This window comes from Leuresthes tenuis, unplaced genomic scaffold, assembly GCF_036924035.1.
Source record: "Leuresthes tenuis unplaced genomic scaffold, fLeuTen1.0.hap1 SCAF_2, whole genome shotgun sequence".
In the NCBI taxonomy this organism is placed as follows: domain Eukaryota; kingdom Metazoa; phylum Chordata; class Actinopteri; order Atheriniformes; family Atherinopsidae; genus Leuresthes; species Leuresthes tenuis.
This window is the reverse complement of record NW_027325356.1, coordinates 1,340,703-1,354,022: the sequence shown is the minus strand read 5'-3', so window position 1 is coordinate 1,354,022 and position 13,320 is coordinate 1,340,703. Positions and strand designations below refer to the sequence as shown.

Sequence of the window (13,320 nt, the reverse complement as noted above, 5' to 3'; positions counted from 1 at the left end):
CCAGCTGAACACTCACTGATAAATACTGAACAGGTTCATCAATAAAGATGAGACACAAAAGATCCGGGCCTTTCTGTGCTTTAAATAAAGTTTTTATTCAAGATAATTCAGCTCTATTATAACAGAAAACTGAACACAAACCTCCTGATATTCATAGAAAAAACTGCTGCAGGTGAGCACACAAACACACACACACAAACAAACACTCACACTCACACACACACGTAACTGTGCTGTAATAAATTATATATACAGTCCAGGTCCGCCTGTAACTCCAGCTGATGCCAGAAGATGCAGAGAGTTGGTCAGCACCCTGCCGCATTGGAACCCGAGTCTGAAGAGAAACAACAAAACCAGCATTAACTACAAGCAAAACGGCCACAGAAGAAGAACAAAAATCAGCATTAACTACAGGTAAAACGGCCACAGAAGAAGAACAAAAACCAGCATTAACTACAGGTAAAACGGCCACAGAAGAAGAACAAAAACCAGCATTAACTACAGGTAAAACGGCCACAGAAGAAGAACAAAAACTAGCATTAACTACAGGTAAAACGGCCACAGAAGAAGAACAAAAACCAGCGTTAACTACAGGTAAAGCAGCCACAGAAGAAGAACAAAAACCAGCATTAACTACAGGTAAAACGGTCACAGAAGAAGAACAAAAACCAGCAGTAGCTACAGGTAAAACGGCCACAGAAGAAGAATAAAAACCAGCTTTCACTACAGGTAAAGCAGCCACAGAAGAACAAAAACCAGTATTAACTACAGGTAAAGCAGCCACAGAAGAAGAACAAAAACCAGCATTAACTACAGGTAAAACGGCCACAGAAGAAGAACAAAAACCAGCATTAACTACAGGTAAAACGGCCACAGAAGAAGAACAAAAACCAGCATTAACTACAAGCAAAACGGCCACAGAAGAACAAAAAACAGCTTTCACTACAGGTAAAGCAGCCACAGAAGAAGAACAAAAACCAGCTTTCACTACAAGTAAAACGGCCACAGAAGAAGAACAAAAACCAGCGTTAACTACAGGTAAAACGGCCACAGAAGAAGAACAAAAACCAGCTTTCACTACAAGTAAAACAGCCACAGAAGAAGAACAAAAACCAGCATTATCTACAGGTAAAACGGCCACAGAAGAAGAATAAAAACCAGCTTTCACTACAGGTAAAGCAGCCACAGAAGAACAAAAACCAGTATTAACTACAGGTAAAGCAGCCACAGAAGAAGAACAAAAACCAGCATTAACTACAGGTAAAACGGCCACAGAAGAAGAACAAAAACCAGCATTAACTACAGGTAAAACGGCCACAGAAGAAGAACAAAAACCAGCATTAACTACAAGCAAAACGGCCACAGAAGAACAAAAAACAGCTTTCACTACAGGTAAAGCAGCCACAGAAGAAGAACAAAAACCAGCTTTCACTACAAGTAAAACGGCCACAGAAGAAGAACAAAAACCAGCGTTAACTACAGGTAAAACGGCCACAGAAGAAGAACAAAAACCAGCTTTCACTACAAGTAAAACAGCCACAGAAGAAGAACAAAAACCAGCATTATCTACAGGTAAAACGGCCACAGAAGAAGAACAAAAACCAGCGTTAACTACAGGTAAAGCAGCCACAGAAGAAGAACAAAAACCAGCTTTCACTACAAGTAAAACGGCCACAGAAGAAGAACAAAAACCAGCGTTAACTACAGGTAAAGCAGCCACAGAAGAAGAACAAAAACCAGCTTTCACTACAAGTAAAACAGCCACAGAAGAAGAACAAAAACCAGCATTATCTACAGGTAAAACGGCCACAGAAGAAGAACAAAAACCAGCGTTAACTACAGGTAAAACAGCCACAGAAGAAGAACAAAAACTCATCCGATTAAATGTCACTAAATGAAGACAGCCTTTAACAGGAAAACGGTTAATGCTGTAACACTGAACAGAGATAATATGCAGCAGAAGAATGTGAAAGTTGTGGATGTTACTTACCATTTGTCGGATTTGTTCTGGGTGGACTCACTCTTTCCATCGCAGGCAACAATCTTCACCTTGTCTACCTTCACCAGGTCCGTAACCTCTCTGAACTCCACGTCGTTCAGAACAAACGTCCACACGTTATCACAGAACCTGTAGGTGTTCAGAGAGCCCTGCAGGACAGAAATGCCAGAGTGAGACCGGGTTAGATGGAGTGAGACCGGGTTGGATGGAGTGAGACCGGGTTGGATGGAGTGAGACCGGGTTAGATGGAGTGAGACCGGGTTAGATGGAGTGAGACCGGGTTAGATGGAGTGAGACCGGGTTAGATGGAGTGAGACCGGGTTAGATGGAGTGAGACCGTTTTACAGCAGAGTGAGACCGGGTTGGATGGAGTGAGACCGGGTTGGATGGAGTGAGACCGGGTTGGATGGAGTGAGACCGGGTTAGATGGAGTGAGACCGTTTTACAGCAGAGTGAGACCGTTTTACAGCAGAGTGAGACCGTTTTACAGCAGAGTGAGACTGGGTTGGATGGAGTGAGACCGGGTTAGATGGAGTGAGACCGTTTTACAGCAGAGTGAGACCGGGTTGGATGGAGTGAGACCGGGTTGGATGGAGTGAGACCGGGTTAGATGGAGTGAGACCGGGTTGGATGGAGTGAGACCGGGTTGGATGGAGTGAGACCGGGTTGGATGGAGTGAGACCGGGTTGGATGGAGTGAGACCGGGTTGGATGGAGTGAGACCGGGTTAGATGGAGTGAGACCGGGTTGGATGGAGTGAGACCGGGTTAGATGGAGTGAGACCGGGTTAGATGGAGTGAGACCGGGTTGGATGGAGTGAGACCGGGTTGGATGGAGTGAGACTCGGGCCTCGTTCCACCGTTTCAGGCTGCTGTGTGTGGTTGGGTTTGGGGGCGGGGCCAAATGACTCACCCTGAAGTTGACTCTGTTGCGGACTCGGTTGGCGAGCGCCGTGTTGATGGCCTTGTCGAACTGAAGGAGGACCTGAAGAGCCAGCTGAGGAGTGATCTGCTGAGCCTGAACACACAAACGAGACATTTACCGACATATTCGCTTCAGTGTATTCTCCATCTAAATGTAAAATTATTTTACAGACACTCTTTGGACATTTTATTATCTTATGCAGTCGAGATGTTCAGACCCCCCCTAAAATAATATAAGCATCAAAAACCACTGAAATCATGTCTCTTTATATTCTTATCCAGCAGCAGCTGATAAAGTTCAGTTTCAGACAGTTCTACACACTGGGATCACTTTGTCTCTACAGTTTGTGGAATGATGTCAGATTCTGTAGTTTCTGCACATCATCCTAAAGTCTGAAACCACAGAGCTCCCCACATAACAAATGCCAATAAAACCGCAGATGAATGAAGCTTTAAATGACAACATCTGGCGGAACAGTCCTTTAGAGGGTTTCTTTAATCAATAAAGCACACTTTACACCCTGTATTACTTTCACTTTGACTGAATCTATAGTTGTACTTATCTAAAAGGATTTTAACCTACTTCAGTAAAGAACTGAGTGTACTTATGCAACCTGTGGTGCTATTTGAATATATTCCTTCTGCCCTACAACCACAAAATATTCTGATTTAAATAAATTAGCAGAATCTGGAGTCAGAATCTTTTAGTTTTAGCACCATAAATAAAAATTAATCCCCTACTGGCTTTTTATTGTTAACTTGCACATACATTTGATAAAGCTGCTGGTAATTAGCTGCAGCGGTGCTACGTGCACAAAAGTGGCGCCACAGACACAAAGCACGACTCTTGACTTCACTCTCATGTGAATGAATCTGAAACAAGCCGCTGCTAACGAACCAAAGTCCCGCTCGGTGCTAACCGCTGCTTCCACTGTTAGCACCCTGCTAATTCAGGCTGACGGAGAGCTAACCCCCGCCGCCTGGCTCCACGTTTGCGGTCAGTGTCACCTGTATGAGCTCGTCCAGACTCTCCTGCAGGCTGTTTCCCAGAGTGGTGTTCCTGTACAACTGGTACGCCATGATGCAAACTACTTCAACAGCGACTAACAGCAGTAAACTATCATCCAAACACACCTCGAGCTAACGAAGCTAGCTGCGTTCCTCTACAACACGCAAACTGCGCATGCGCTGAACAATATGATTACACGTTTCCGCTTAGACTTTTAAAATAAAACTGAGTCGTCAGCAGGAAACAAACCTTTCAAAGTAAAACCTGATATTTGTTTTATCAGTGTGGAAAACAGCATTCTGTAATCCCAGCTCCAAAACAGTTGGGATACTGTGTAATGTGTAAATAAAAGCAGAATTAAATGCATGTCAAATCTCATAAACCAATATTTTATTCACAATAAAACACAGAAGTCATAAATGTTTAAGGTGAGACTTTTTACTATCTTTACTCTTTCCAGATGTGCAGGTTTCCAGTTCCAGAGGCACTTTTTTCTCACAGATGATGAAACCTGAACTCGCTGAGCTCTGCTTATGTTCACACTTTGGTAGAAATGACTCATTGGAGTTGGTGTTTTTCACTTTTTATGCTTTCCTGCTGGGAGGGAGACTGAATAAAAACAAATAAAAGCTGCATTTGAATGTTTCCTTTATTTGTTTTTTTTTTTGTCATGTAGAAATTAATCATCCTTCACGTGTTTCAGCCTTTTGTAAGAGCTCACAAACAGCTGTTTCCTTTTTGATCAGCTGACACAGAAACACAAGGAAACATCATCATGCAGAAATGATTCTGTGCAGCTGAGATGAAACCAGTTGATGAAAACAACACCAGATGGCAGCAAAGCATCAAACTCTGGCATTTTTCACCCTGTTTATCTTAAAATCTCAATTTTGCTGTCAGAATTAAAGTCTTTGTTAGTTCATTGTTGGTTGGGGTCTGATTTTACTGTCATTAACAGATTCAAACAAAAGAAAAAGGTGATAAATATTAAGTAAATCCAACAGGGGCCGAGGCGTCATGGCAAAGTCAAAATGAGAGAAAAAGCAGAAAATGTCCAAAGAAATACTGAAAAAAAAGCTGGAGAACTATTGATCAGGACACTTTAAAGGTTACAGGAAAGTCAGAAAGAAATGAGGCTGGGACGGGACCCTGGGACGGGACTCTGGATCGGGACCCTGGGACAGGACTCTGGGTCGGGACCCTGGGTCGGGACCCTGGGACGGGACTCTGGATCGGGACCCTGGGACGGGACCCTGGATCGGGACCCTGGGACGGGACTCTGGATCGGGACCCTGGGACGGGACTCTGGATCGGGACCCTGGGACGGGACTCTGGGTCGGGACCCTGGGACGGGACCCTGGGTCGGGACTCTGGGACAAGACTCTGGGTCGGGACCCTGGGTCGGGACTCTGGGTCGGGACCCTGGGACGGGACCCTGGGTCGGGACTCTGGGACAAGACTCTGGGTCGGGACCCTGGGTCGGGACTCTGGAACGGGACCCTAGGACGGGACTCTGGGTCGGGACCCTGGGCCTTGACTCTGGGTCTGGACCCTGGGCCTTGACTCTGGGTCGGGACCCTGGGACGGGACCCTGGGTTGGGACCCTGGGCCTTGACTCTGGGTCGGGACTCTGGGTCGGGACCCTGGGCCTTGACTCTGGGTCGGGACCCTGGGTCGTGACTCTGGGTCGGGACCCTGGGTCGGGACCCTGGGTCGTGACTCTGGATCGGGACCCTGGGACGGGACTCTGGAACGGGACTCTGGGTCTGGACCCTGGGCCTTGACTCTGGGTCGGGACCCTGGGCCTTGACTCTGGGTCGGGACTCTGGGTCGGGACCCTGGGCCTTGACTCTGGGTCGGGACCCTGGGTCGGGACCCTGGGTCGTGACTCTGGGTCGGGACCCTGGGTCGGGACCCTGGGACGGGACTCTGGAACGGGACTCTGGGTCTGGACCCTGGGCCTTGACTCTGGGTCGGGACTCTGGGTCGGGACCCTGGGCCTTGACTCTGGGTCGGGACCCTGGGTCGTGACTCTGGGTCGGGACCCTGGGTCGTGACTCTGGATCGGGACCCTGGGACGGGACTCTGGAACGGGACTCTGGGTCTGGACCCTGGGCCTTGACTCTGGGTCGGGACCCTGGGCCTTGACTCTGGGTCGGGACTCTGGATCGGGACCCTGGGACGGGACCCTGGGTCGGGACCCTGGGCCTTGACTCTGGGTCGGGACTCTGGGTCGGGACCCTGGGCCTTGACTCTGGGTCGGGACCCTGGGTCGTGACTCTGGGTCGGGACCCTGGGTCGTGACTCTGGATCGGGACCCTGGGACGGGACTCTGGAACGGGACTCTGGGTCTGGACCCTGGGCCTTGACTCTGGGTCGGGACCCTGGGCCTTGACTCTGGGTCGGGTCATCTATCTGTTCATGAGACACAAAATAAACGGATGAGGTTGAACTTGAGCTCTCAGAAAACAACAACAGCATCAGCTGACTGTCTCATGGTCAGCTTGAAAGATGTGATGCTCCACCTTCAGGATAAAAAGCAACGTTTGTTTTCTGTTTGACTCGTTCATCACAGGCACCTCGGTGTCAGAAGACAAACGTGCACATTTCCTCCCAGGACGCTGCAGCCGTGAACCGTGAGCGCACGTTTAACCTGCAGGTGGAGGTGGCGTTCAGGCTGCTGCATCATGCTGCTGTCAGTCTGCAGGGAGGCGTCTCCGTGTGATGGATGTCGACCTGAGCGGCTGTTTGTTAATGAACAGATCTGTTAACCCGCCGCCACTCTGACCTCTGACCTCAGCCGGGGGAGCGGGGGGGCATCAGCTCGACATGGAGCAGAATGAGTACAAATGAAGCGTCTGCAGCACAAACCTGAGGTTTGTGGACAAAACATTTGATGATAAAGTGACGAAGCAGTGACTGACTTTACTGCGCACTGCCCAGCAAGCACAAACCGATGCTTTCAACAGAAATCTGATCATGTTTATGTGTCTGTTTCTGTATTTAGCAGATGCTTTTATCCAAAGATGAAGATATAACAGCTTTATAAAAAGCTAACAATAAGCTACATAGAAGGAACCCAGGAGTCCGACTCTGTCAGAGGGGACAGAGTAGAGATAGGGTGCAGGCATAGAAGGAAGTGCAGAAAGATAAAGAGCAGAGATAGAGGGGGGAGGGAAGTACAAGGTAAGTGCTGGGATAGGAGATGCTCTCTGAAGAGCTGGGTTTTCAGGAGCTTCTTGAAGATAGACAGGGACGCCCCTGTTCTGGTAGCGCTCGGTAGGTCATTCCACCATCGTGGGACGACACATGAACAGAGTTTGGATTGTCTTAGGCGTGGTGTAGGAGCTGCTAGACGACAATCCTGGGACCAACGGAGGGACCCAGTTGGGACAGAAGCCTTTGCAGGAGCATGATAAACATGATCAACGACGGAATGTAGTTCGAAACCAAATTGCTGTTTTATCCTCTTTTCTGCTCAGAGATGAATAAGAGACAAGCAAACCAGGAACTGTGAGGAGATGGTGCTAAAAGCCACACCACCATGCAGCCTCACATTCAAATCCGGCTCACCTGAGCCATCCCTAACTATAAGCTTTATCAGAAAGGAAAGTTTCAGCCTGATCTTAAAGGTAGAGAGGGTGTCTGCTTCCTGAAGCCAAACTGGCAGCTGGTTCCACAGAGAGGGGCCTGATAACTGAAGGCTCTGCCTCCCATTCTGCTTTTAGGGGCCTGATAACTGAAGGCTCTGTCTCCCATTCTGCTTTTAGGGGCCTGATAACTGAAGGCTCTGCCTCCCATTCTGCTTTTAGGGGCCTGATAACTGAAGGCTCTGCCTCCCATTCTGCTTTTAGGGGCCTGATAACTGAAGGCTCTGCCTCCCATTCTGCTTTTAGAAACTCTGGGAACCACAAGCAAACCTGCAGCCTGAGAGCAAAGTGCTCTGTTGGGGAAATATCCAACTGTGAGATCTTTAAGATGTGATGGAGCTCGGTCATTAAGAGCTTTATATGTGAGGAGAAGAATCTTAAATATCTTGAAATAATATGATAATAATATTTTCAAGTTTAACGTTTGAAATAAGCCTTCAAACTCATGTCAATAACCCCAAACACACACATGGAAGCCCAGCGGTGTGTGTGAGTGTTTAATTGTGGAGTGTTTATCTGTGTGTGGAGGTTAACCAGCTGATTAATGTGAGGCTGATGGCGGCGGCTCCTGCAGCGGCTCCTCCATCGCTCACCGTTATGATAATGAGCTCGTTGAGTATGCAGATTGGGCCCTCAGAGGCCTCACGCACCTAATTGTTCTCGTTGACTCGAGTAATTGTTTGTTTGCAGGTTTAATTTGGAGATTTACAAAGTGTCAGTGTCACAGGATGAGTGGGAGTCAGCAGCTGCGTCACTTCTGTGCCGGTCGCTAAGTGTTTGTGACTCAGCTCCATGAACGTCTGCAGAGCTGTTCTGTTCTGTTCTGATGGTGTTTATCCATCTGTCCGCCCTGCTCCCATGAAGAGGTTTGTGTAGATCTGACAGTTGCCTGTTAGCGGCTGCACGGTGGTGTGGTGGGTAGCAGCATCACCTCACAGCAGGGGGTTCCTGGTTCGGACCCCGGCTGGTTCTGTCTGTGTGGAGTCTGCTTGTTCTCCCCTGTATGCGTGGGTTCTCTCCGGCTTCCTCCCAGCATCCAGAAACATGCTGTTCGGTTAGCTGGTGACTCTAAATGCTCTGTAGGAGTGAGTGTGAGTGTGCATGGTTGACTGTCTCTGTGTGGTCCTGTGATGGACTGGTCACCTGTCCAGGTGTCCCCTGCCTCTGACCCAGTGACAGCTGGGATAGGCTCCAGCCCCACCCAAACTAGATGAAGTGGGTATTGATAGTGTGATGGATTCAGGAACAGGTGGCAGGACATGAGAAATGGATGGGAGGTGTGGGTCTCTGGGAGAGGAGCTATCAGTTATCCTTGTGTGATTAATTCCAAAAGAGGTTTTATTTGCAGAGCCGTGGAATAACTTCCCTTTCCGACTGTTTCTGGTTGTGGAGGTACAGAGTACCAGTCTTCCTGGCAGTTGCTTGGTGGTTAAATTGGAAGATCCGGATAATAGCTTTCCACATAGATGAACAAACAAAGTGGCAACGAGGAGAGAGAAGACCAGAGCTTTTAACTGGAATGACACTGATGAACAATGAAGGAACAGACCCTGGTGTTGCCATTTCTCAACACTTCTCTTGTGTTTTAGCTGTCCTGTTCCTGTCATCACCCCTAGATGTCCTCAGCTGTCCCCTGGTCCCATTCCCACCTGTATGCTGGTATTCTCTCACCTGTTCTCTCTCTGCTCGTCAGCCCCCCCACTGTTTACCGCTCTCTGGTCAGCTCAGACATTTGGAATCCTGTGTTTCTCAGTTTCTTGTAGCCAGTCTGCTCGTCTATCAGTCAGTAAGTTGGCTCTTAACCCTCTTGTTCTGTTATTGTGTCTGCTTTTTATGGTTTGCGTCTTTAGTTGTGTGAATAAATCTATCGTGGTCTAGCATTTAGGTTCTCTTGATCCTTGAATTCAACCATGAATCCTGACATCCACTCGGCCATTTTGTTTTGTACAAAATTTCAACTGAAATAAACAATCATAAACGATATAAAGCACTAAATTATGTTGTGCACAATAAAGTGTTTAAGGAGGATGAGACACGACATAGATTGAAATAGACTCTGACTGTCATGCAAGCCAGAAGCTAACGGGGTGTGGTAACGCTGGCTACTGCTCGCTGTTAGCTGCCGCTCGCTGTTAGCTGCCGCTCGCTGTTAGCTGCCGCTCGCTGTTAGCTGCCGCTCGCTGTTAGCTGCCGCTCGCTGTTAGCTGCCGCTCGCTGTTAGCTGCCGCTCGCTGTTAGCTGCCGCTCGCTGCTAGCTGCCGCTCGCTGCTAGCTACCGCTCGCTGTTAGCTACTGCTCGCTGTTAGCTACCGCTAGCTGTTAGCCACTGCTAGCTGTTAGCTAACATTCGCAGCTCAGTGTCTTGAGACATGTTTCATGTTGAGAATTCCGGATCAAATAATACTTCTCAAAGGTCTCAACCATGAATTGTCTCATACCTTTTTCCTTAGATGCATGACTTTAGACATTATTAGTAAAATGTGTTCAGGAATCAGATTTAATACTGAAGTTGTTCAGTTGAAATTGCAAACAAATTCGGGGTAAGTTGTAATGTAGCTCACTTTTAAATATGCGCAGGTGCGATACGATATTTTGGACACCGTGGACCTGAACATGGTCCTGCCGTTAGAATACACACACATCTATACAATCATCAGGAGGAGGCTGAAGACTTTGCCTGTGGATTTTGTTGCAGAAACTGCAGACATTCAACAAAAGGCCTTTGGAGGTGCGTGAGGCAGCTGGAAGAAGTGTGGAGAGGTTTGATCAGGATGCTCAGTGTGACGTTCAGGTGCTCAGTGTGACGTTCAGGTGCTCAGTGTGACGTTCAGGTGCTCAGTGTGACGTTCAGGTGCTCGGTGTGACGTTCAGGTGCTCGGTGTGACGTTCAGGTGCTCGGTGTGACGTTCAGGTGCTCGGTGTGACGTTCAGGTGCTCGGTGTGACGTTCAGGTGCTCGGTGTGACGTTCAGGTGCTCGGTGTGACGTTCAGGTGCTCGGTGTGACGTTCAGGTGCTCAGTGTGACGTTCAGGTGCTGTTCAGGTGCTCGGTGTGATGTTCAGTGTGATGTTCAGGTGCTCAGTGTGATGTTCAGGTGCTCAGTGTGATGCTCGGTGTGATGTTCAGGTGCTCAGTGTGATGTTCAGGTGCTCAGTGTGATGCTCGGTGTGATGTTCAGGTGCTCGGTGTGATGTTCAGGTGTGATGTTCAGGTGCTCGGTGTGATGTTCAGGTGCTCGGTGTGATGTTCAGGTGCTCTGTGTGATGTTCAGGTGCTCTGTGTGATGTTCAGGTGCTCGGTGTGATGTTCAGGTGCTCTGTGTGATGTTCAGGTGCTCGGTGTGATGTTCAGGTGCTCGGTGTGATGTTCAGGTGCTCTGTGTGATGTTCAGGTGCTCGGTGTGATGTTCAGGTGCTCGGTGTGACGTTCAGGTGCTCTGTGTGACGTTCAGGTGCTCGGTGTGACGTTCAGGTGCTCAGTGTGACGTTCAGGTGCTCAGTGTGACGTTCAGGATGCTCAGTGTGACGTTCAGGTGCTCAGTGTGACGTTCAGGTGCTCAGTGTGACGTTCAGATGCTCAGTGTGACGTTCAGATGCTCAGTGTGACGTTCAGGATGCTCAGTGTGACGTTCAGGTGCTCAATGTGACGTTCAGGTGCTCGGTGTGACGTTCAGGTGCTCGGTGTGACGTTCAGGTGCTCGGTGTGACGTTCAGGTGCTCGGTGTGACGTTCAGGTGCTCGGTGTGACGTTCAGGTGCTCGGTGTGACGTTCAGGTGCTCAGTGTGACGTTCAGGTGCTCAGTGTGACGTTCAGGTGCTCGGTGTGACGTTCAGGTCCTCAGTGTGACGTTCAGGTGCTCGGTGTGACGTTCAGGTGCTCGGTGTGACGTTCAGGTGCTCGGTGTGACGTTCAGGTGCTCGGTGTGACGTTCAGGTGCTCGGTGTGACGTTCAGTTGCTCGGTGTGGCGTTCAGGTGCTCTGTGTGACGTTCAGGTGCTGTTCAGGTGTTCAGTGTGACGTTCAGGTGCTCAGTGTGATGTTCAGGTGCTCAGTTTTCCACTTTCACCCACAACTGTTAAAACATTTCACCACAAAGATGGATCTCAAAGTAAATCTTGACATGATCTCGGACATCGAAGGCTTGGTGGGCACAAAGGTCCTGTTGCTCATGTTTGTTGTGGTTCTGATTCTCAGATGAACCAAGCGGACATCACAGGTGAAATGGATTCTTCTGGGTTCTGATTCTCAGATAAACCAAGCGGACATCACAGGTGAAATGGATTCTTCTGGGTTCTGATGTTGTTTTATGACACTTCACCAGAGTGAATTTAAAAGATACAGAAAGGTTTCCAGAGTCAGAATGAAATCAGGAAGAAGCTCCTGTGATGTCAGCTGGTTTAAGGTGGTAATAACACTCAGTCCAGGCTGTTTTAAGGCGGTATTTCTCACATCAGAATCAAACCCGTTCAACATCATCAGAAGTCTTTCGTCTTGTTTTATCTGAATTGTGTCGTTCAGGGACTCGTTCTGCGTTTTCAGCCAACACGTGCGCTGCTGTCGCTTCCAAACAGAGGAAGCTGGGGCTGACGGTAACCATGGCGATGAGGCAGAGAAACGTACGGTTCTGTTGGACCGAACAGGAGGAGGAGCAGCTAACTGCATTATGGAAACAGCTTCCTTCGATGTTTCACCGGCACCTAAACGTACAGCTGTGGCTAAAAGCTGCTCATCGGTCGACTTCCTGCTCGACTTCATTGTTGTTAAGAGTTTCCACCAGGTGCATGATGGGAAATACTCAGAAAGATCCGGTCTTGCAGCCCTGTAAGATCTGGAGTCTTTGTAAAATCTCTTTTAGATGTGAGAGTCAGGAGTTCATCTGTTAAGTCTTCTTCAGGTCTCTGTCAGGCTTTATTATTATATTCTATTATATAATATATATATTATATATTATTATATTCTCTGCCAAACACTGGAGCTGAAGTTCCTCTAATGAAGCATGTCAAAGCTGCATATTGTGGTAAATTGTAGGAAACGTACAACATTAGCGTCTGTGTATTTGAAAAGCAGCATTCTCATAAGTTTTTAGTTTTAACTCAAAGCTTTTTCTGTTAAAGTCCGTGTGGGATTGGAGTTTGATAACTTAGCTGCTGTAAAGACTCGGGCTGTTTTTAATCAGTCTGTCGCTGGTTCGGCTTTGATTAAACATTCTTAAAGAGTGTGTGGACGGCTGTCTCTGTGTTTGTCGACAGGAAACTCAATATTTCCTCAGCAGAAGACAAACACGTTGCTGTTTGAGTCATTTTGGTGGATGGCTCCTTTAATTGGGCTCCTCTGATCTCGCACAGCAAACATGGCTGCTCTCATTAGCAGCATTAGGTTTAATTAGCTCTCAGTAATCTGCAGTCAAACATCCTGCAGCTGATTCCAGATCCTCCTTCAGACTGAACGTCTCAACATGTTTAACGAACCGCTCGCATCAGTGAAACCTCAGGAAACAGAAGTTATCTGCGTTTCATGCTCTGGGTGCCGGTGACAGGAGGTGGGCAGTTTAAACCGGTTCAAACCCGCTTCTTTTGCTGTGAAAATAGTGTATCATGGAAACTCGTCTCATCACTTTAACTGACCGTCTGTTCTCATGTTGTCTCTTATTTGGTCTGATTCTCAAAAAAAAAGAAGAAACTTTGTCTTATGGTGAATTTTTATGGTCCAATGATCTGTTAAAGGTGACGTATTCAGTAAA

At 48.0% G+C, this 13,320-nt stretch overlaps 1 protein-coding gene across 1 annotated transcript; it reads right to left on the bottom strand.

The window, feature by feature from the left end:
• Positions 1–76: 76 nt before the first annotated feature.
• gtf2a2 (general transcription factor IIA, 2) lies at positions 77–4,103 on the bottom strand. The gene is made up of 4 exons (XM_072379868.1): positions 3,930–4,103; positions 2,911–3,015; positions 1,991–2,148; positions 77–334 (listed from the first exon to the last, which is right to left on the bottom strand). Coding segments are annotated over exons 1-4 (336 nt in total). The 5' UTR covers positions 4,002–4,103; the 3' UTR covers positions 77–333.
• Between the last annotated feature and the right edge of the window lie 9,217 nt (positions 4,104–13,320).

Excerpts from the sequence above, each read along its gene's own strand:
- gtf2a2 (XM_072379868.1), bottom strand. The coding sequence starts at position 4,001 with ATGGCGTACCAGTTGTACAGGAACACCACTCTGGGAAACAGCCTGCAG. Across the intron at positions 3,016-3,929 it reads GTCTGGACGAGCTCATACAG|GCTCAGCAGATCACTCCTCA; the intron begins GTGACACTGACC and ends TTGTGTGTTCAG. Across the intron at positions 2,149-2,910 it reads GCAACAGAGTCAACTTCAGG|GGCTCTCTGAACACCTACAG; the intron begins GTGAGTCATTTG and ends TCTGTCCTGCAG.